Source organism: Neovison vison, chromosome 6, assembly GCF_020171115.1.
Source record: "Neovison vison isolate M4711 chromosome 6, ASM_NN_V1, whole genome shotgun sequence".
Lineage (NCBI taxonomy): Eukaryota > Metazoa > Chordata > Mammalia > Carnivora > Mustelidae > Neogale > Neogale vison.
This window is the reverse complement of record NC_058096.1, coordinates 127,376,100-127,401,609: the sequence shown is the minus strand read 5'-3', so window position 1 is coordinate 127,401,609 and position 25,510 is coordinate 127,376,100. Positions and strand designations below refer to the sequence as shown.

General features: G+C 35.1%; 1 protein-coding gene across 4 annotated transcripts in view; it reads right to left on the bottom strand.

Annotated features, from left to right (window-relative positions):
• STAG1 (stromal antigen 1) overlaps positions 1–25,510 on the bottom strand; it is a 428,984-nt gene that overhangs the window by 250,872 nt on the left and 152,602 nt on the right. For all 4 annotated transcript variants that reach the window (XM_044252306.1, XM_044252305.1, XM_044252303.1 and 1 more), the window contains one exon: positions 21,090–21,254. In XM_044252306.1, coding sequence (XP_044108241.1) covers positions 21,090–21,254 — 165 coding nt within the window. The remainder of the gene's footprint in view (positions 1–21,089; positions 21,255–25,510) is intronic.

The window sequence follows — 25,510 nt, the reverse complement described above, 5'->3', positions numbered from 1 at the left end:
GGCCAGTTTTCTGAAAAATGTTGCTGGTATTTTGATGGGAACTGCATTAAATCTGCAAATTGCTTTGCGTAGTATGGACATTTTAACAATTAGTTTCTCTAATCCACTATCCTTCCAAGTGTTTGTTACCTTCAATCTTTTTCATCAATATTAAATAGTTTTCTGAATATAGGTCTGTCACCTCCTGGTTAATTTTATTCCATGGTATTTCATTCTTTGTGGTTCAACTGTAAATGGGACTGTTTTCTTAATTTCTCTTTCTACTATGTCATTACTTCACTGAGTTCACTTATCCGTTCTGAAGGTTTTGGGTGGTCTTTAGGGTTTTCTATATATAGAATCACGTCATCTGCAAATACTGAAGTTTGATTTCTTTATGAATATAGATACCTTTTATTTCTTTTTCTTGACTGATTGCTCTGGCTAGGACTTCCAGTATAAAAGTGGTGAGAGTTGGGCGCCTGGGTGGCTCAGTGGGTTAAGCCGCTGCCTTCGGCTCAGGTCATGATCTCAGGGTCCTGGGATCGAGTCCCGCATCGGGCTCTCTGCTCAGCAGGGAGCCTGCTTCCTCCTCTCTCTCTCTCTGCCTGCCTCTCTGCCTACTTGTGATCTCTCTCTGCCAAATAAATAAATAAAATCTTTAAAAAAAAAAAAAGTGGTGAGAGTGGAATGACAGTGGTGAGACTGGACATTCTTGTCCTGTTTATCATAAAGGCAAGGGCCACAGTTTTCACCACTGAGTATTATGTTAGTTATGGGTTATCCATACATGGCTTTATTTTGTTAAAATATGTTTCCTCTAAACCTACATTTCTTAGGGTTTTTATCATGACTGAATAGTGTACTTAGTCCAATGCTTTTTTGGCATTTGTAGAGATGATATGGTTTTTATCCTTTTTGTTATTAAAGCAATATATCACATTCATTGGTTTGTGAATACTGAGTCACTCTGCATCATGGGAATAAATCCCACTTGATCATGGTGAATGGATTTTTTAACATATTATTAGACTTGTCTTGTTAATATTTTGTTGAGGATTTTTGCATCTATGTTCATCAGAAATACTTGAATACAATGTTCCCCCACTTTTTTTGGTAGTATCTTTACCTGATTTGGGAATCAGAGTAATGCTAGTTTCACAGAACGAATTTGGGAGCTTTTTTTCTCATCTATTTTTTTGGAACAGTTTGAGAAGTACAGTTATTAACTCTTCTTTGAATGTCTGGTAGAATTCGCCTGAGAAACTATCTGGTCCTGGACTTTTTATTAGTGGTGGGAGTTATTTTCTGTTTGTTTGTTTCTTTCTTTATCACTGATTCAATTTTATCACTAGCAATCAATCTGTTCACATTTTCTTATTTCTTCCAGATTCAGTTTTCAAGGTTTAATGTTTCAAGGAATTTCTCCATTTCTTCTATGTTGTCAAATTTGTTGGCATTGCAAAATAGATATTTTCAAGGGAAGAGTTCAGATGGTGGAAGAAGAGTAGGCAAACCTCATTTCATCTGGTCCCCAGAATTCAGATAAATAATTATCAAATTATTCTGAATACCTATGAAGTTAACCAGAGATCTAAGAATAGGATGAATTGCTGTGGTTGTGGAAGACACAGAAGACATTAGAGAATCACTTACTGGAGAAATAAAAGAACTAAAATCTAATTAGGCTGCACTAAAAAGGGCTGTTACTGAAACGCAATAGAAAAATGGAGGCCCTAATGCTAGGATAAACAAGGCAAAAGAGTGAGTCAGTTATACAGGAGACAAAATGATGGAGAATACGGAAGCTGAGAAAAAGAGATAAACAGCTACTGGATCATAAAGGAAGGACTCAAGAGATGAGCAATATGATAAAGCAAAACAATATTAGAATAACTGGATCCCAGAGGAAGAGGAAGGAGAAAGAGGGACAGAAGGCTTATTTGAAAAAATTATACCCGAAACTTCCCAAACTTTCCTAATTTGGGGAAGAAAAAAGGCACACAAGTTCAGGGGATGAAGAGAACACCCCTCAAAATCAAAAAAAATCGGTCTACAACTTGACATATAGTGAAGTTTGCAAATTTCATCAAGAGAAAATCCTGAAAGCAGCTCAGGACAAGAGGTCCTTAACCTATAAGGATAGAAACATAAGGCTGGCGGGAGACCTGTCCACAAAGACCTGGCAGGCCAGAAACGACTGGCATGATATATTCAATGTGTTAAATGAGAAAAATATTCAGCCAAAAACACTTCACCTAGCAGGGCTGTCATTAAGAATAAAAACAGAGATAAAGAGATTCTAGGACAAACAGAGACTAAAAGAATTTATGATCACTAAACCAGCCTTGCATGAAATTAATTAAAGGGAATCCTTTGAGCAAAGAGAACCTAAAAGTAAGACAAGAAAAGGAACAGAGACAACCTACAGAAACAGTGACATTATAGGTAACAGAATTTAGGTATAGCTAAATTCCCTATCTTTCAATAACAACACTGAATGTAAATGGACTAAATGCTCCAATTAAAAGACACAGGGTATCAGATTAGATTTTTAAAAAAACAAGACCTGTTGATATGCTGTCTACAAGAGACACATTTTAGACCCAAACTCATACCCAAATTGAACGTGATGGGGTGGGGACCCATTTATCAAGCTCATGGATATAAAAAAAAAAAAAAAAAAAGCTGGGGTAGCAATCTTTATATCGGACAAACTAGGTTTTAAATCAAAGACTGTAATAAGATACAAAGAACACTGTACCATAATAAAAGGATCTATCCAACAAGAAGATCTAACAATTGTGAACATTTATGCTTGTAACATGCGACCAGCAAATTATATGAACCAATTAATAACAAAATTAAAGAAACACACTGATAATAATACAGTAAGAGTAAAGGACTTTCACTCTACTCACAATAAATGGACAGATCATCTAAGCAGAAGATCAAAAAGGAAACAAAGACACACTCTACTAGATGGACTTCACAGATATATCAAAACATTTCATCCTAAAACTACAGAATACACATTTTTCCAAGTGCATATGGAATATTCTCCAGAATATACCACACACAGGGTCTCACCCAGTACCAAAAGACTGATGATTCCCTACATATTTTCGGCCCAGGTTTTTTTTTTTTTTTTTTGGAAGATTTATTTGACAAAGAGAGAGGGTGCACAATGGGAGGAGAAGCAGGCTCCCTATTGAGCAGGGAGCCTGATGTGGGGCTTGATCCCAGGACCCTGGGATCATGACCTGAGCCAAAGGCAGATATTTAACTAACTGAGGCACCAAGGTGCTTCTCAGACCAGATTTTTAAAACTTCAACTCAATCACAAGAGAAAATTTAGAAGGAAAACAAACACATGGAAGTTAAAGAGCATCCTACTAAAGAATGAACGGGCCAACCAGAAAATTGAATACTATTAAAAAATTCATGGAAACCAAATAAAAACATAACTGTCCCAAATCTTTGGGAGGCAGCAAAGTTGGACCTAAGAGGAACATATACAGCAATATAGGTCCTTCTCAAGGAACAAGAAAAGCTGCAAATACACAACCTAACCTTACACCTACAAAAGGTGTAGAAAGAACAGCAAATAAAGCCTAAATCCAGCAGAAAGAGAATAAAGATCAGAGCAGAAATCAATGAAAGGAAATCAAAAAATAAAATGGATCAAAGGAACTAGGAGCTGGATCTTTGAAAGAATTAACAAGATCAATAAACCTCTAGTCAGACTTATCAAAAAGCAAAGAGAAAGGACCAAAATAAATAAAATCATGAATGAAAAAGGTGAGATCACAACTGACACTGAAGAAATAAAATTAAAAGAGCATATCATGAGCAATTATATGCCAACAAATTGGGCTATCTAGAAGAAAAGGACACCTTCCTAGAAACATAAACTACCAAAACTAAAACAGGAAGAAATAGAAAACTGGAACAGAGCCATAACCAGCAAAGAAATTGAAGCAGAAATAAAAAATATCCCAACAAACCAAGGGTCCAGGACCAGATGCCACCCACCAAATTCTATCATTTATTTATTTATTTGTTTGTTTTTTAAAAGATTTTATTTATTTGACAGACAGAGATCACAAGCAGGCAGGGAGGCAGGCAGAGAGAGAGGAGGAAGCAGGCTCTCTGCAGAGAGCCCGATGCAGGGCTTGATCCCAGGACCCTGGGATCATGACCTGAGCCGAAGGCAGAGGCTTTGACTCACTGAGCCACCCAGGCGCCCCTACCATTTTTTTTTTTAAGACTTTATTTATTTATTTGTCAGAGAAAGAACACAAGCAGGAAGAGTGGCAGGCAGAGGGAGAAGCAGGCTCTCTGCTGAGCAAAGAGCCAGATGTGGGACTAAATCCCAGAACCCTGGAATCATGACCTAAGTCAAGGCACTCAACCGACTGAGCCATCCAGGCATTCCTCCACCAAACATTTAAAGAAGAATTAATACCTCTTCTTATGAAGATGTTTCAAGAAATAGAAATAGAAGGAAAACTTCCAAACTCTTTCTATGAGCATTACCTTGACCTTAAAACCAAAGAGAATCAGCAAAAAGGAGAATTACAGAGCAATATCCCTGATGAATATGGATGCAAAAATTCTTACCAAGATACTAACTAACAACATCCAAAAGTACACTGAAAGGATTATTCACCAAAACAAAGCTGGATTTATTCTTGGGCTGCAAAAGTGGTTATATGCAAATCAATCAATGTGATGGACCACATTAATAAAATAAAGGACAAGAACCTTATGAGCATCACAATAGATACAGAAAAAGAACATTTGACAAAATATAGCATCCTTTCTTGATTAAAACTCCGCAGTGTAGGGATGGGAAAATGTACTTCAATATCATAAAAGCTGTATGTTAAAAACCCACAACAAATATCATCCTCAACAGGGAAAAACTGATAACTTATCACCTAAAGTTGGGAATACAACAGGAATGCCCATCCTCTGCACTTTGTTTGACACAGTACTAGAAGTCCTACCCTCAGCAATCAGATAACAAAAAGAAATAAAAGGCATCCAAATCGGCTAAGAAGAAATCAAACTTTCACTCTTCGCAGATGACATGTTATTCTATGAGGAAAACCTAAGACGCCATCCCAAAATTGCTAGAAGTCATATGGAATGCAGGAAAGTCACAGGATATAAAAACCAATGCAGAGAGGTCAGCTGCATTTCTATACATTAACACTGAGGCAAAAGAAAGAGAAATTAAGGAATTGATCCTATTTAAAATTGCACCAAAAACCGTAAGATACCACGAATAAACCTTACCAAAGAAGTAAAGGATCTATACTCAAAACTAGAGATTATGAAGGAATTTGAGGAAGACATAAAGAAATGGAAAAACATTTCACACTCATGGACTGGAAGTTCAAATACAGCTAAAATGTTTATGCTGGCCAAAGAAATCTACACATTCAATGCAATCCCTAACAAAATACCATCAACTTTTTCCAAAAAGTTGGAACAAATAATCCTGAAATTTTTATGGAACCAGAAAAGACCCCGAATAGCCATAGGAATGTTGAAAAAGAAAACCAAAGCTTGTGACATCATAATTCCGGATTTCAAGCTATACTGAAAAGTGTAATCATCAATATAATATGGTATTGGGACAAAAAAGGACACACAGATCAATGGAAAAGAACTGAAAAGTGTAATCATCAATATAATATGGTATTGGGACAAAAAAGGACACACAGATCAATGGAAAAGATCAGTTGGTCAATGGAAAAGAACAGAGAACCCAGAAATGGACCCTCAACTCTATGGCCAACTAATCTTCCACAAAGCAGGAAAGAATATTCAATGGAAAAAAGACAGTCTCTTCAACAAATGGTGTTAGGAAAACTAGATAGCCACATGCTGAAGAATGAAACCAGACCATTTTCTTACACCATATACAAAAATAAACACAAATGGATGAAAGACCTAAATGTGAGCCAGGAATCCATACAAATCCTAGAGGAGAACAAAGGCAGTAACCTAATGGACGTTCACCACAGTATCTTCCCAATAGACAAGTCGTCAAAGGCAAGGAAAACAAAAGCAAAAAAGAACTACGGGGACTTCACCAAGATAAAAAGCTTTTACGCAGCAAAAGAAACAGTCGACAAAACCAAAAGACATCTGACAGCATGGGAGAAAATATTTGCAAATGTCTTATCAGATAAAGGGCTGATATCTAAAATTTATAAAGAACTTAGCAAACTCAACACCCAAAAAACAAATAAACAAAAAATCCAGGTAAGAAATGGGCAGAAGACATGGACATTTCTCCAAAGACATCCAAATGGCCAAGAGACATGAAAAAATGCTCAACACCACTTGGCATCACAGAAATACAAATTAAAACCACAATGAGCTACCACCTCACACCAGTCAGGCCAAAATTAACAACTCAGGAAACAACAGATGTTGGTGAGAATGTGGAGAAAGGGACGTCTTACACCGCTGGTGGAAATCAAAGCTGGTGCAGCCACTCTGGAAACAGTAGGGAGGCTCCTCAAAAAATTAAAAATAGCGCTACTGGATAACCCAGCAACTGCACTACTATTTACCCAAAAGATATAAATATAATGATTCGAAGGGGACACATTCACCCCAGTGTTTGCAGCAACAATAGCAAAAATATGGGAAGAACCCAGATGTCCATCAACAGATGAATGGATAAAGAAGATGTGGTATATATACACAATGGAATAACATGCAGCCATCAAAAGAAATGAAATCTTGCCATTTGCAACAACATGGATGGAACTAGAGCGTATCATGCTCAGCGAAATAAGTCAAGCGGAGAAAGACAACTATCATATGATCTCCCTGATATGAGGAAGTGGTGATGCAACATGGGGGCTTAAGTGGGTAGGAGAAGAATAAATGAAACAAGATGGGATTGGGAGGGAGACAAACCATAAGTGACTCTTAATCTCAAAAATAATACAGTATTTTAAGTAAACTGAATTTAAACAAAAAAATTTTTTAAAAAGGAAATATGGGTGGACATGATGACATAGATTATTATGACAATTGTAGTGTAAATGTGCTTTATCTTGCTGTTAGTGCATGAGTTATTATCATACAGTTGGCAAAATCTGAGTATTTCTCTTTAATGTGTTATCTGAGATCAAGATACTGCAATTACAAAATACTACTAAATTCGTGAAGAACAAAATTAGGCTGTGGATATAGTAAGTAAATGAGTTTCTGTAATATCACACACAATAACCCCATTCAGTCCTGTTAACCATACTCTTCCTTGTTGAAATGTGGAATAAAATAGGGGCAACTGTGTGGCTCAGTCAGTTAAGTGTCTGATACTTGATTCCAGCTCAGGTCATGATCTCAGGGTCATGGGATCAAGCCCCATGTAAGGCTCTGTGCTCAGCACAAAGTCTGCTTAGGATTCTCTCTCTCCCTCGCCCTTTGGCCCTCCTCCTGCTTGTGCTCTCTTTCTCTAAATAAGTAAATAAATAAAATCAATCTTCATATATATATTTACTTCCTAGTAAAAATACAGGTTAATATTTGTCATATCTGGGACATCTGGGTGGCTCAGTTGGTTAAGCATCTGCCTTCAGCTCAGATCATGATCCCAGGAACCTGGGATAGGGTCCGGCATCGGATTCCTTTGATCAGGAGGGTGCCTGCTTCTCCCTCTGCCTGACATTTCCCATGCTTGTGCGTGTGGTCTCTTTCTCTCTCTCTCTGGCAAATAAACAAAAACCTCTAAAAAAAAATCTTTAAAAAATATTTTTCACATCTATTCAAAATGGATGAAAAGAAAAGACCTACGCACAATCAAGTTTAATGTCACAAGATGACAGAATTTATAAGAAGTTAGCAAAGAATACAACAAGGTAAGTATCTCTGAGTGATGGGTGAAGGTTGGAATTCTAAGAGGGGATATGGGGTTTTTATCTTTCTTGAAGTATGTTAGGGTGAGTCCTTTCTGCCGCCAGTGAAGAGACATTCATATCCTACCTAATTATGCTTAAAACAGCACAACATCTACATATATTTTCTAAGATTATCCATGCCAGATCACTCTTTGTCTTGCTTCAACTAATTCAGAACCTCAAAGGACTATAACTACTGAAAAACAGTTCCCTATACCAATCACAACTTGTGTTTTTGTTCTGTTTACTGAACAGTAAATTTGTATTCCTAATATTTTGTTACAGAACTCCAGGAGGAAAATCAAGATACATGAAGTGATACTGCTACAAATTTAGTCTTCAATGTCATTAACAATCCTTTTAAATATCCTAGATTGGCTTACTCTTATTTCTTTAAAATCAATTCCAAATCGTTCACAACTCTCCTCATTTATATTCATGCCTGCCAAAAATTCTAGCACTGTCTCCAGGTTAAGAAATCCTGTACTAGGATCAAAGGTCCTCACCAGAGGGAAACAAATCTCCTCTATCCTCCTACCTCAAAGGCTTAGGACCAAAGCCTATCAAGTAAGGAATTATATCAACATGTACATAATTTTCTTCAGCAGTTTGAAAAGAAATTTTAAAAACTTTTTGGTCATGGGGGAAAGGATTCTGCTTTACATATGATTAAAGTTAGGATACATAGTAAGAAATCGTACAACCACAGTCGATCCAAATTTATGGTAATGGTGGTAAAAAAGGTAATAAAACTAGTAGAAAACACCAAATTACATGTATTTAAACAGTTATAAACAGTAACACAAATATATACAAGTATGTACATAAAGGCCATATTTCCTAAAAATGAGTTCATAAAACTATTATATTGATATATATAATCAAACACATACATACAGATAGTAACAGTCATATCTTTACTTACTTGATCAGCCCTTGAACATCTGTATAAAAGATGATATAACTGGATGATGCCTTTGGAAGATTAGAGGGTATCATGAAGAAAATTAGTAATATCTGAAACACCCAAGTTAAAGCCACAGCTTGACATCAACAAGGACTGGAACAATACAGCAATGTATTTTTCCTAAAGCTAAACATGTGAAAAACAGTAGTTACCTCTGGATATAACTGAATAGAGACTATGAAAATTCCTAAGTAGAGTTCCTAGCTTCCTTGAGGACTACAGTTCTAGGCAGCCAATGCTCTTATCCTAGCACTAACCAGCAGCTTTTATCGTGTACTGTCTTCTGAAAAAATTAAAGTATGTACCACATATCTTTGCTCTAATTATCTAAAAGTAACTGTGGCGTGCAAATCTGTGTTCTCCTTTCCACAGTATGTACTAAAATGGGAAAGCAAGTACCCAGTCATGGACTACATTACCCAGATCACCTTAGTATGCAGTAAATTCCCATCAATGGAATGTAAACAAAGGAGCCAAAAGCTTCTAAGAGGTAGGTACTGCTCCATTCTCTCTCCCCTTCCACCCACTGAATGCAAACAACACTGAGGCTCTAGAGGAAAAAAGGACCAGGTAAATGGAAGGAGCATGATCCCTGAATCATATGAAAGGAAGATGGGTACCACTAATTCTGGTACAGATTGGTTAGACAATAAGAAATTAATGTCTATCATGATAAGCCACTGTATTTGAAATTTAATTTTTATAGCTACTCTATGTAGCTGCTAGAATTTTTGAGAACAGGTTAAAACATTCACAAAGTTAATTTCAGAGAGACACTGTAATTATGTAAAAACCTCAAACAAAGAAAGCCCAAAACCCACTTCTAAGTAAATACTAACCTATCATTTGAGGATTTTCAAATAACTATGCAATGAAATGAGCAGTTTATATCTTCTGTCCTAAAACATTCTGTATATTCTATATATTACTTTTCATTCTAAGAAAGTGGAAGAAATCAGGGCTAAAGTGTTTTTTAAAAACTTAAAAATTCAAATACTACATAATCAAACACAAAAAAAAACTGGGAGAAATGAAGTTTATGTTTAGAACTTCCTTACTCTTCTCAAATTAGGCATTAAGCTGACTGTGAAATATCCTGGACCAGTTCCTAATCTCAATTTAAAATATGCATATGATGAGATGTAAAGGAGTTTAAAGGTAATTCAGTTAAATCATTAAAAGGGATCAACAATGATTACTGTATAAAAATATAATCATTTCTACCAAAAATCATGGCTATAAAATCTGAACATTTCTAAAGATCAAATTAAGATACAATTCTAAGGTATGTGCCTTGGTTTGATAATATCTTGAATGATATAACTATCTCTTTCATTCAATTAGTATCTGTAAAGTTCTATTTATTTTACCTGCTTCCTATGTACATCCTCCTTGAGGATCAAAATAAACCAAGCTGTTTAAGTTGGGGGGGGCATAATCTGACACAAATTCAACTCTTTCTTTTGCCTTATGTTTTCTTCATATTTTATTAAATTCCATTAAATCTGTTATATTAAGAAAGTCCCCCAAATTGCCAAACACCAAACATGTACAAACATTTTTACATAATAAGACATTACTAATATCAACTATAATAAGGGTGAGGTAAAAAATAAACACTAACAGTTTCTGGATAGTCTGCTCTTAAAAAAAAAAAAAAAGGTGTTTAGGCCACTAAAATAAGATTCCTTTAAGCGAGAAGCACATTTGGTGGTGGTGTAACAGAGTAATATGGCTATCATGCAAGTCCAAACAAAGCCAAATTTTCTGCTCACCAATAAGGCTACAATGAACTAGTAGATAGTTCAGGATTAAGCTGTTAATCTTTCCTCTGTAATAAGATATAGCCAATAAAAGTAACTTAAACTCAAAAAGGAAAAACACTCTTCCTCACCTAATTTCATTTAAGCCTTCAAAAGGTAGTCTATCATTTTTAAATGATCCTTGACGTCATCTTAGCTTTTTATTTTAAACATAAAGATACCATTTAATAAAAACCTCTTGGGTCTACCTTTACTTTAGAGTCAGATTACATTTCTCTGGACCAAGAGGAAAAAGGAAAGTTAGAATAATACTTCAAAAGAGGAGGGGACATAAAGGCAGAAAGAGAGATGGTCCTGGGACCACAACTCTTCAGATGTAGGAGACAGGGAGAGGGAGGAATGGTAGAGGAGTACCTGCCTTGGGCCAAGAATCATGTTTTAGCATGAAGTGGTCCTGAGTCTTATCCTCTCACCTACCCCCAAAAGGGATCTATGCTGGACTATATATTTAACTCCCCAATCCTTGATTGATTCCTTGATTTCCAAGGAAATCCATTCAATTCCTTGAATCCTTCCCCTTCTTACTGATCGTGATCACCAGGATTTCAATGTTACCAACAATGACCACTAGGACCACCACAATGACAACACTGGGGCTAGTTGTTAAATGTCCATGGTGGGTGGGAGTGGATTTCTTATCCATGTAAAAATTACCAGCAGGGGATGACCTACACAGAAGTGCATACTGGGAAGGCTATCATCCTGGGAGATATCCCTAACCCCCCTTTTAAAATAGGCAGAGCTAGCATCAAGGATCTTCCAAGAGGTGTTCTACTATTGCTTAATACAGAGAGTTAGCTGCCTATAGTGTACCACCAGCCTGTACATTGGAATACGATCAAGTCACAGTCAAAAAAGAGCCACTACAGTTCAGCTTCCCAGTCTGAGTTTAAAAAGCAAAGGCATCTTGGTAGTGATGCTTCTGCAACAAGAGTGTTGTGCTGTAGGATCAGGTCTTCATTTTCCAAATCATGGATGCCCATCAAGTTCATCCACCAGCACAGGAACATTTGGTTGTACTAGTGGGCCTTCAACTACCATTTCTGTCACATTTGGGGTTGTACAGGTTATCAATGTCAACATACACTTGGTTAGGTATTACTAGGCTCTAGCCACTCTTGTGGCCACCCTTACATGCCTTTATCTTAGGAACTAAGAGCTCCAGAATGGAGTGTTCACCTCAAGAGCACAGTGCCTGGCACCAACAGAGCTCCTCCCCTTCCACTCCCACCCCTAAATCATCAACTCATTCATGGGACATGTGAAATATACGTGACTGACTGTCACCATTAGTCCAGACTCCCCACCAGGGTCAGAACAGAGGAATGAGAACTGGCAGGATAGAAAGATACTCATAGGGCTTTGAAAGGACCCAAGCTCTGTCTGCTGCATGGATGAGTGTCTACAACTGTGCTGCCTGCAGCTTCTTCCTTTTCATGTACAAAATTCATTTCTGAGTGGCACCGAAATACACAGCTGTTGAAGTTGTGATTATGTACATTTTGACTGTTAAAAAATTAACAATTTCAATTATTTGACAACTGCCTGTCACCATGGAAAAGATTACATGATCTATGCTATTCTAGGAGAAATAAACTTCAGTCTTGTTTAAACACCTACTATTTAGTTGTCTACTTCAGCTAAACTTAATCTAGATGTTTGTTAAATTTAAATTTTTTGTTATGTTAAAAATCAGAATAAACGTTTTAGTATTTTATTATTATGTACAGGATTTTAAATCCTGTACACCCAAAATCTTACAGTGTAGTGGGTGCAGCTATAAAGACATATTTCTTGCATTACACTCAGATGTTGATTAGCTCTACTCAAGTATTTATATCTGCTCAATTCTGTAAAGTTTTACTCCACACTCATCTTCATTGTATTATTTCCCATTATTTCCTATCTTTGTAATATTCATTTCAGTCAATGATATACTTGTTCTCTCCCCTAATATCTCCTTAGAATTTTCACAATTACTCATACATCTTAGACATTCTTCAGCCATTTTAATACTTAGTAAAACCTTTTAAGCTTTGCAATGAGTATGTAGAAATTCAAATGTTATTATGAAACACTTTTATCCATTTTATCAATGACGTAGTAATGTATGTAATTTCTGACAAGTCATAATATGAGTTCAAACACAAGTTAACAGGTGAGATTTAAATAAAGTCACAGGTGCTTTTTCACTTTCCTTGCTGTAGTCACAGAGTAAAATGCACCCAGCTAAATCTGGAGGAAGAATTCCTCTGTATTTTATATATTGAGATTTGGCAACAACCCCATTTGTAAGCTAGGGACTAGAAGAAATCAATGTCCCTTAAAAGTTCAAGTTTTCTTTACAAAAGAACAAAGCTTCCTCTCTAAGGAAGGGAGAATGACTCATCACAGACTATCCTATCCTCTAAGATACCTCTATCTTTTTCCAATCATTAAAAGGACAAAACCAGTTTTCCCTTCAGAGTCACCTGTCAAAAGCCAACAGAAGGCTAAATTCCGTCATTAGATATACCTCATTTATGCTCTAATTCCAATTTCTAGTCACAGAACTTATTATTAGTAGTAGCATACTAAGACATTTAGTATTAATCATTGGTTTGTGATGGTATATTAACATTATTTGATCACTATCGAGGTTTTCCTTTCCCTCCCATGATTAGATAGTTGATGAATCCAAGTGATCAGGGAAGTTTAGTTCATCTACTATCTCTTATACCTAACCCAATGCCTGATACAATAGGCTTTTAATGAATTTTTGAATGAATAAACTATAATCCAACTTTTTCAGTCAATACCTGAGGGTACAAAATTCAAATGCCAATGATTAGTTCATTTAAATGCTTACTAAGCCCATAACTACAACAATAAAAGTTAGATTAAGTAAATAACATGAATGTTCCAAAATTCAACATGTATTCAGTGTCATGTATCTAAAAGTCAAAATGTCCAAACCAAATTATTTCCATATCCATCCTCCAACACTAATGCTCATGCAAAATTTTCTTTTGGTGAACATCACCAAGTCAAACTAGCAATGAGCTTAGATTCCTTCCTCTTATCTTTCAGAATCACTTCATAGCCTTAGTATTTGTAGACTCTGTCATTTCATCTTGATACTCTATAAATTTAAACATGTGTTTCTTCCTAATTGGATCAGTAAAAAACTAAATCAGTGAAAGAAGTCTGATTTCAAATCATTACAACCTCCAAATCATTATCTAAACTGCACCCAGAAAAGTATTTCTAAAAATGCTAATTAATACTTATCTAATACTCATCCAATACTAATATTCATCTTTTCTTTCTAAAATGCCATCAATTTCACAAAAAGGTCTTCTATAGTAAGTATGTTTATAAAATGACTATATCCCTTCCCCTTTCAAGAGAAAGAAAATGTGAAGCCTTTGATAAGATTTGTATTAAAGAACCTGATTGCTTTTATTAAACATCCTACAATTATTTATGGCTCTTTTTGTCTTTCTTCCCTATCAGAACACTCAATGTTCACAATATAACCTTACTCTGAGCTCTGTTTTTACTACAATATCATATGCCCTCTACAGAAAAAGGTATAGATCTCATCTTTGTATGTCTTATTTCTACAGTAAGAAATGCTTCACTGCTGCTTAGCTAATTCCCACTCATCTTTCAAATCTCAGTTCAAGTTTTATCTATTCAGCAAGCTTTCCATGACCCTGTTCTCTAGACAGGCTTAAGTGAATTTTTCATGTTTTCAACCCACCCTGTATATCTTCCTACTAAAGTATTCTACAACATCTGTTTCCCATGAGACTATATTCCATGAGGACAGAACTGTGGTTTTAGTTCTGAATATAAAGCCTCTGATTATAGGAGATGCATAAGCACCTATTTTAGCTAGTGAATGGACTCTTTACAATTCTGACAGGGAGAAAAGACAAGACAGAAAGCCATAAACAGTTGTAGGAATCAACGGTTTGTGGGATGCTCAAAAAAACAAGAAATCAGGTACTTTAATACAAAACTTATCAAAGCCTTCACATTTTGTACCTTTCCAAAGGGGAAGGGATGTAGTCATTTTCCAAACATACTGACTAAAGACTTCGTTTGGGGAAGCATTTCAGAATCACCTATCTGTCTCTACTTCAGATAATAAACTAAATAAGACAGACAAGGTAAAGAGCACCCAGCTTCAACAACACTTAATATTTTACAACCAAACTTGTTTCTTTTTGCTCCTTTTTCAGTTTTCGTTGTCGTACCCCACATACCCCTCTCTGATCCCATTTTCTTTCTAAGTAAACAATATCATAAACTTGATTTCAAGTTATCTTATGTATTTATACTTAAGTGGTACAATGTATTATGTATCATTCTGAAGCTTGCTTTGTCCTTTAAACTGCATTCCTGAAATAGACTCATAACAGTATCTAAAGCTCTAGTTCATGCAATTTCAATCACTACAGAAAATTTAAGTGTTTCATTATACCACATTTATCAATTATCTTATTCATACACATTTAGGTTCTTCTTTATTTTGTTGCTATTATAAACAAAACATATAAAAATTATTGTATTTGCCTCCTTTATATACACGAAAATTTCTCTAGAGGTTACATCTAGAACTGAATTGCTTTTCTTCAAAGTAGTCTCAGAAAAAAAAAAAAAAGAAAGAAAGAAAAAAGAAAAACAACGAAGAAAAAAAGAACAAAGGTCACTTTCACAACATAGGCATTCATTAACTATTTACCAAATGAATGAAAAATGGACAGGTCAAATCTTCTTAATACTGCCAAACTTTTTTCCGAAGGGGTTAGAACAGATTTGTACTCCCAATAGTTGGCACCCTACAGTCTTACTGACTTAGTATCATACACCTTTTTTAAGATTTTGTTTATTTGACAGAGAGATTACAAGTAGGCAGAGCAGCAGGCAGAGGGGGAAGGGGAAAGCAGGTTCCCTGCTGAGCAGAGAGCCCAATGCAGGGCTCCATCCCAGGAACCTGAGATCATGACCTGAACCTAAGGCAGAGGCTTTAACCCACTGAGTCACCCAGGTGCCCCTCATCCACCATTTTAATGTTATTCACTCTGATGAGTGAGACACAGTATTTTACACTGTTACAGCCAAAATTTTATTATTTAATCTTTAGCACTTTATTTGAATGGGCTCTTATCTCCTATTACATTGTTCTAATAGACTATTACTGATATACAGAGGGCTGATTATATTTTTTAAGGTTGATTTTTCTTTGAATGTCTATTTTCTCTATGGAATTTTGCAGAACACTTTTATTGGTTCTAATAGTTTATATCCTGAAAATTCCACAAAGACAATTACATATTCTGTAAATATGGATAATTTTGTTATCTTCCTTACCAAACAAAGGAATTTCCCGCTTGTTCCTAATTCACCAAGAGTACTGTTCATCACAATTATCACCTAAACTCTATCAAATAATTTTTCTAAACACTTCACATAATTTCAGATAAGGATAGGTTTTCCCCCTACCATAACATGACTATCTGGTATATTATAGTAAAATATTTGTTAATAGTAAACTATCCTTTATCCAGATAAAAACCTCTGGGTCTTAAAAATGTATTGACCCCAATCGCTAGTATTTTTATTCAGCTGACCTTTTCTACAATTTCTTTCTCTTTGTAATTTCCATTTCTACTTTAATTATCCCTTCCTCCTCATTACTCTTTTTTCTTCCTAATTTAGGTTGCTCTTTTTCTAGTTTCTACTGCTTTTGCTAATACTAATACATTTAAGACTTGTATTTATCCAAGTAGTGCTTTAGCTAGCCCCAGTATTTTTACTAACAGTACTTTCACTAACATTCACATATCAACCCTGTGTATTTCCTCTTTATCACATTATAAAAGGACCTTTTGATACTTTTAAGTATAATTCAGAAGAGGAATTTATTTTGTGTATTTTAACATCATTTCATCTATCACTATGGTCAGACAATAGGATCAAGTATTCCTTGATGAAATATTTTAAGACTTTCTTTTAACCTTCCATGTTCTATAGTTATACTCTACTAAAACCTAGGTAATTATCTTCACTTACCTGCTCACTTCTGAGAGCAAACTCGGGATCTGAGGAAATATGCCTGAGAAATTTTTCCAAAATTATCTCTTCAAAACAATGTTTCTTCTATTCCCTTTGATATCTTCCTCTGACATATTTTAGAACACTTCAATCCATACCAAACTCATGCAATTGCTCTTTCATAATTACTTCTTTATTTCTTTGGACTACATTCTAAATGAATGCCTAATGGCTGTCAAGTCTTAAATTCTCCCTTTGATGACATCTACTATAGCTTCTTTCCTTCAGTAAAACAAATTTATTAAATTTATCCCCCTTTTTGGTACCAGATACAATTTCTTCTTTCATCTCTCCAGCACCTTAAATATGCTATTTCTTTCTTTTATTATTCATTCCTCCCCGTCTAAAATTTTGTGATTATCTCTGCTTATCCTGTCACTCCATTGCAAAACTAGATCATATAATGCAGGTTTAGAACTTCTTGCTCTAAGATAATATTTTGAATTTTTATAGACACAGTCACCAACTTAGTTAAGCAGACATCTCAGTTCAGGTCCTGGTTTTAAGAACTATGTCTGTCTTCTCCCTTTCCTCTGCCCTTGATTTCCCACAAATGAGATTTTAGATTAAGTTATTATCCAAACAAGGACCCTCTTGAGTATTAACAGAGTATCCATTAATAACTACATTTAAAAAAAGCATAAACTGGGAGTCTCAAAGGTAACCTGAGATATATGATCACCCTAGACATAAGCTTTAGCCAATGCAGCAGTCATCAGTGGCTTTCTTTACTCTCCTTACAAGCATGGAGACTAATATTAGGCCCTGGCTTCATGTAGGTATAAGCCTGACTCTATTCCTCTATGTTTCATGAAGCAGTTTTAGCCTTTATTTTAAAAAAAAAATTTTAAGATTTATTTATTTATTTATTTGACACAGAGAGAGAGAGAGAGGGAACACAAGTAGGGAGAGTGGGACAGGGAGAAGCAGACCTCCTGCCAACCAGGGAGCCCAATGTGGGACTCGATCCTAGGACCCTGGGATCATGACCTGAGCCAAAGACAGATGCTTAATAACCAAGCCACCCAGGTGCCCAGTTTTAGTCCTTTTAACATACAAGAAGTAAATTCTTGCCTACAAGTACCTCCTTCTCTATGCTAAACCCAATCCTCTTCATCACTGTAGATTATCTTAGACTTTAAACACAGAAAGATTTCGTTTCTGTATTCTCTTTTTTAGTTCTCTTTAATAGTGTCTGTATACTCTTTTTAATATTTTATTCTTACTTTATGTTTGAAATGAGGAGGTAATAAACAGTGAGATTAGTGTGCCACCTTCAATAAAAGAAACACCCATTTTTTAAACATGCATTCCCTTTACTCAGCAACTACTTTCAGGAATTTATGTTACAAAATCATTCCCACATACACATTTTAGATGGATATCTGAATATTCAAAGAAGTGCTATTTTTAATAGAATAAAACTAATCTAGTTTACATGAATAGTAAACTAGTTTTAATAGTGTAGTTTATATCTTACTTCTTTTAAGAACAAAGGAGCCCAAGTAAAAACTATATAAATAAGTTATGGCCGAGACATGTTACGAAACAATATAAAGGTAATGTCACAGGAAAAATGCCCATAATAGAATGCTCAATGAAAAAAATATATATACAGAAGTTTGTAGATGTGAATATATATAGGAAACAAAAATGTAACATGACTAACAAAAAATTATAGTGAAGTAGAAAATGTTTGGGGCACAAGAATAGAGAAAAACAGAAGAATAGAGAGAAAGAGTTGAAAAGGTGGATTAAAACCAAATAACGGAAAGCACTAGGGGCTGAACTACTTATTTTAACCTTTCACAAAATGTGAATCCAAAAGAATTTAAGAATTTAAGCAAGGAGTGACAGTATGAAATAGCATTCGGGAAGACTAATCTGAATGAAGAATAGAGAATACAGTGGATGAAAAAGAAAAAACTTCTATTAGTCACTGTTTTGTTTCAAAAACTATACTACATTTTGTTCATATTAAAGATATTTTTCATATTTTTAAAAAGCTGGATTGAGGGTGCCTGGGTGGCTCAGTGGGTTAAAGCCTCTGCCTTCAGCTCAGTTCATGATCTCAGGGTTCTGGATGGACCCACAACAGGCGCTCTGCTCAGCAGGGAGCCTGCTCCCACCCTCCTCTCTGCTTGCCTCTCTGACTATTTGTGATCTCTCCCCCTCTGTCAAAAAAATAAATAAAATATTAAAATATAAAAAAAGCTGGATTGAGCTTTGATACAGTATACATTAATATTATTTTTATATACACAAATATCTTACAAAAAAATTTTACATGAAAAAAATGAAAGCAAAGTACTGAAACGCATAGTTTAAATTTATACATAAAAATAAATTTCCTTGGGGTTCCTGAGTGGCTCAGTTGGTTAAGTGTCGGACCCTTGGTTTCAGACCAGGTCATGATCTCAGGATCCTGGGAACAAGTCCCATAGTTGGCTGTACACTCAGCAGGCAGTCTGCTTGAGGATTCTCTTCCTCTGTCCCTCCCTGGGCGCACACTAGCATGCTCTCTTTCTCTCTCTCTAAAATAAATAAATCCTTTAAAAATATAATAAAATAATGGTAAAACATAAATTTTCTTCAATTTTCTGCTTGTGTTTCCACTTAAATGTGGAAAACCATAAAGTAGACCTCAAAAATAAGATACTTATAACTTGGTAACAATTTTTCTACTAAAGTATAATAAGGAAACTGTCCAGCTTTGTGGCTAAGGGTCATTATTTAAAAATCATATTTATGTAACTTACAGTCTGTCCACTACTTCAAATAACTGGAAATTTCTATTTCTTTTACCATTGGCATCATCACACTACCCCACCTCTCCTCCCACACAAATTCCAAGATCCCTGAACATATCAATCTGTTAACATACAAAAAAAGCAATAAAAGCTGAACTCCCTTAAGAAATGCAAAAGGAGATATAGGTTAAAAAATGAAAATTTCTAAAAGTAAACCTGTTTCACAAATTACCTTAATTTTGAAGAAACTCAAAAGGAACTATCAAAAATGAGCAAATAAATAGAGAATGCAAATATCTGACTTTTATCAATCATTGGTGATCAAAGAAATGCACATTAGAATAATAAATTACAGGGGTGCCTGGGTGATGCAGTCTGTTGAGCCTCCAATTCTTAGTTTTGGCTCAGGTGGTGATCTCAGAACTGTGACATCAAGAGCTGAGTCGGGCTACATGATCAGTGTGGAGTCTGCTTGGATTTCTCTTTCACTCTCTTGCTGATCGTCCCCCACCCAATAAATAAATAAATAAATCATTCATAAATAAATAAATAAATAAATAAATGTGATTTTTCAGTATATTATCAATTGATTGCTAACTATAAAGTATCCAGTTGCTAGGCACACTTCTATTGAAAGACAGACTAGTGAAATTTTTTGGAGAGTAATATATTTATGTATCACAAAGTTAAGAAATACCCTTTCACCAAAAAATTTTGCCCTAGTGTATTTGTTTTTATTAAAGATATTATTTCATTTATTTGACAGATAGAGATAGTAAGAGACAGAAAACACAACCAGGGAGAGCTGGTGAGGGAGAAGCGAAGCGGGGCTCGATCCCAGGACACTGACATCACCACCTGAAGTGAAGGCAGACACTTACCAACTGAGTCACTGAAGTGCCCCTAACTCTAGTGTTTTAAAATGAAAAAAAGAGGTAAAGAGGTAAACATGAATAATGAATAAACTCTGTAACAGTGAAAAAATGAAAAGATACACTGAAAGAACAGTAAAATAACTGATTTATCCTTATAGCCAATTATTAAGAAGCCAATAATTATATGCTCTTACAGAATATTTAATAATGTTTGTTAAGTGAATGAGGAGAGAGAAGAGAGAATAGGAAGGTTATAAAAGATCACATACACACACCAAATAACCGTGAGTATTAATTGCGGTTATTCCTAGCTCACTACTTAAGAATCCTTTTTTTATACCCTTTCTACTTTGAAATGTTCTTCAGTAAACATATGTTACTTATAGTAAGTCAGATTCTAAAAATATATAGTAAGGCAAAAAAAATTCTCTCAGGCAGCTATTATATACAAGTCATTTAACTCAGTATGTTGTAATCTAAAGTGCATTTTACCATTAAACAAAATGTCTTTCCTGATGTAACTACGTAAAACAAAGAAAATTTTTAAAGATAAACTTCATTATACAATCAGCAAAAATATATAAATGTCACTTAATAGGTTCCACATAGATTACTGACAATACTGCTTTGTAAATAAAACAAAAACACTTAAAATTTACCTGCATTGCACTTTTCCCCAATTTCACCACTTCAAATAGTGTGACAGGCTCCCCTTCACCATTCTGTTGGGGGTGCCCATTTGCTCTTCCACGGCCCGTTCCTCTAATGGTAGCTTCAATTCTACTCTTCTCTCCTGGAGATTTTCGAGGTTTCTTATTTGTAGACTGAATAAAAAGATGAGGAAAAAATTAAATTAAATAAGGGGTACACTTTGCTTTATGCAGAATACCACAATTATGTTTCATCCTGTGGAAAGTACTTAGCACTACTACAGGTTAAGAGATTTAATTTCTGGCTAAAGGAAGCTTCACAATTTGTTTTCAGTAATAACTGCAAACAGCAAAGTGCAATTTGTATAAGACATGAAAATTTTTTAAAAAAATGTTATGCACAACAAGAATGCAAATGCTGAATATTTTAACCATGTCCCCTTTGACATCTCCATCTTTTTTTTATTTTTTTTTAAAGATTTTTATTCATTTGTTTGATAGACAGAGAGAGATCACAAGTAGGCAGAGAGGCAGGCAGAGAGAGGGGGGGAAGCAGGCTCCCCGCTGAGCAGAGAGCCCGATGTGGGGCTCGATCCCAGGACCCTGAGATCATGACCTGAGCCGAAGGCAGAGGCTTAAACCACTGAGCCACCCAGGCGCCCCTGACATCTCCATATTTATACCTTCCTGATACTATTCCCTCAGAAACCTTATTCAATAAAGCATTACTTGGAAAAGTTGCATATTCAACTTCTCTCTCCACAGAAGTCCTCGAGTATTTTTTTTAATCCAGTCATGCAACCAATATACATTGAACATATTTAAGACTGTTCTAGGTACTAAAAATACTAACAATAAACAAACATTCTTGCCTCTGATGGAACTTACATTCTTCAATTAACATCCCAGCCCATACCCCCCCATTTTTTTTTTTAAAAGTCACCACCAGCTACCACCTTATCTATGTCTAACCCTTGAGCCAAGGATAATTTGACAGAATTGCCTATGAGTCACTATTATTATTCCCATAAATTTCATTCATATATAAACTCATCACAGTTACTGCTTTACCAAGCTTACCAATGAAAATAGTGTTGCTAAATTAATAGACATGTTTTGAAACCCTATCAATAGGCCACATGATTTCATCCTTTTCTTTCAGATATCTTTTCCCTTCCCTGTATTTCTTATCTGTTAGAATTACTTAGGGCTCTACTCAGTATCTTTTCTTCTTAATCTTTATACTCTTTTAAGGGATTTACCATCAAAATAGTCTGTTTCAGTTATCAACTTCTCAATGTATTCTTCATCTTCACATCTACCCTTGTTTGTCCCACATTATGATCCTGGAGCTGGACCTGTAAACTTTTTTGTATCTGCTACAGTGTTCAGTTTTTTAACTAAAGGGCACGGGAGGAATACTACAAAGTATGGTATGTAGGGGCTTCCCTCCCAACTTATTGCACCTGTTCCCATCACTTTCTGTTCTTCTGTTCTTCATAGTACTCTTTCAACTCTTCTTGGTTAACAATCTTACAATCATTTCTGTGTGCAGATTAATATATAATAAATTTACTATTTATTTTTAAGTAAATTATTTTTAGAACAGTTCTAGATTTACCAAAAAAACTGTGAAGACAGTACAGAAAACTCCCACATATATCACATTCACTTACCCTATTATTAACTCCTTACCATTTGTATGGTACATTTGCTACAGTTAGTGAACCAATATTGAGAGATTAACGAAAAGTCCTACTTAATTCAGATTTTCTTAGCTTTGCCTAATGGCCATTTTCTGTTCCAGGACCCCAGCCAGGACACCCTATTACATTTATGTCATGTGCCTCTAAACTCCTCTTGGCTTTGACAGGCTTTCCCTGATTTTCTGGTGACCCTGACTGTTGTGAGGATTTCTGGCCAAGTGTTTTACAGAAGGTTTCTCAACTGGGTTTTGTCTGATGGGTTTTTCTTATCACTACACTGGGATTAAGGGTTTGGAAAGGAAGATGTAAGAGAGAAAGTTTTACTTTTTTTCACCTTGTATCAAAGGTATACACTATCAACAAAATTTATCACTGAGGAAGCTGACCTTAATCAGTTGACTGAGGTGGTGTCTGTCATGTTACTCAACTGTAAAGTTACTTTTCCACCCCGTTCCATTCTGTATTTCTAGAAGAAAGACACTACATACATCCCATTACACATTTATGGGGTGGGGTGTTATTCTCCACCTCTTTCATGGGGGAAGTATTTACGCATATCTAGAATTTTTTAGTAAGGTAGATTTATCTGTTCTCATTCCATCATTTAAACTAATGTGGACTCATCCAAACTTATTTTATACTTTGAGTTATAATTCAACACAGTTCTGTTCTTCAACCTGTTTCAGCTCTGGCTGTAGGGAGATCTTCATCCATTTCACATATTTCCATCTGTGTGTGTATGTGTGGGTCTTACTGGTTACCTTCTGGAAGCACAATATTCTGCAGGCTCATCTTGTGTATTCCCTTCCTCAATTTTTGGAACTAGTCAATACTCCAAGAAGCTCTGGTTCCTTTTACTGAAGAATGATATTAAAGATGAAGATCTGGGCACTTGGTTTTGCTCCTTGATACTGAGTGTAAGTACTGCTGCATTTAACAATTTATTATCCATATTAAGATAAATATAAGTTCATACTAGTTATCTCCAACTCTAACCATTACCATATGAATGCATGATCCCCCTTACTAATCCATATGGTCACAACCCAACAGTGACAAACCTGACACCCACTAGTATACACGTATAGCAGTACTAGAACTATTTATGTGCTGTGATGAGCACTGGGTGTTACACTTAACTAATGAAGCACTGAGCACTACATCAAAAACTAATTATGTACTATACAGTGGCTAACTGTATAACATAAAAAAACTGTTCAATCACACCCCAGCAGAAACAATTTTATTAACTAGATTGCACTGCTTACATATACAATGTAGTTTCTTTGATTTTATGCTTACAGATTAATTTCAAAAGTTATTTAAGTCAGCAACTTCCTGCCTAATTCCCTTCAGTAACATTGTTTCAAACACTTCAAACAGAGGTAGACTGCTTTGTTACATTCTACATTCCCTTCTGGTATCCACCTAACCTCTTACATGACTTTATAAAATCTGTACTTCTAAAGTTCACTTTTTCTGTTAAGTTCAATGGGTTTTAACAAATGCAGTATCATGTATGTACAATCTGGTATCTCATCACCTTAAAAAAATCCCTGTGCTTCTCCCATTCAAACCTCCCACTTCTCTTTGGCAAACAATGAATTCTTTTATCATAACTATAGTTTTGGCTTTTACAATCATATAATTAAATCACACAGTATGCAGCCTTTTTAGACTGTATCTCTCACTTTAACAATATATAAAAAGATTCATCCAAAATAATGAATACTGTTTTTCTGAAAATAAATAAATTGGAAAAAGAAAAAATAAAATAAAAAAAAATAAAAAGATTCATCCATGTCTTTTAGTGCTGAATAGCTAATTTCCTTTTATTTCTAAGTAATATTTCATTGTATGAATGTATTACATTTTGTCACCCACTAACCTAATGATGGACATCTTGGTCACCATTTCTTGGCAGTTAGGAATAAAGCTGCAATACACATTCACATGCAGCATTTTGTGTGGGCATAATTTCCAAATGAGTTGTGTAAACATCCAGGAGGATGATTATTGAATCATATGATAAAACTATGTTTAGCTTTGTAAAAAAACTGCCAATCTTCCAAAGTAGATATAATATTTTGTATTCCCTCCAGTGATGAATAAGAGTTCCTGATGCTCTTTAACCTTGACATCTTTATAACCTTGTCATGTATTTGGATTTCAGCCATTTTAATAGGTATACAGTTGTTATTCTATTGTTGTCTTAATTTGCAATTCCTGAATAATAAATAATTAAGGACTTTTTAATAATTAACAATTCTTCATCAAATTAAAATTTTCTACTGCAATTACTAGAATATTGTCTCCTGACTACATCCTGACTCTATTTGTACTATCTAACATGATAGCACTACTCTCATGAAGCTGAGCGTACAAAATATGGCTAGTCAAAAACAAAATTTGCAATAAGCATAAAATATCCACAGGATTGTGAAGACATGAAGTTCAGAATGAAAAATACCGTACAAAATCTCTCACTTATAATGTTATAGTGATTACATGATAAAACAAATTTAGATACACAAAAATTAATTTCATTACCCATTTTTTGTAACTTAGACAATATTAAGCTGCAGATGTGGCTCACATCCTATTTCTATTAAATGATCCCACGCTAATTCTATAATCACAGTAATTCTTATAATGTAACATAATCCCATTACTTCCTTGTTTAATCTCTGATCTTTAGTGACCCTCATTAACCACCAATTTAAA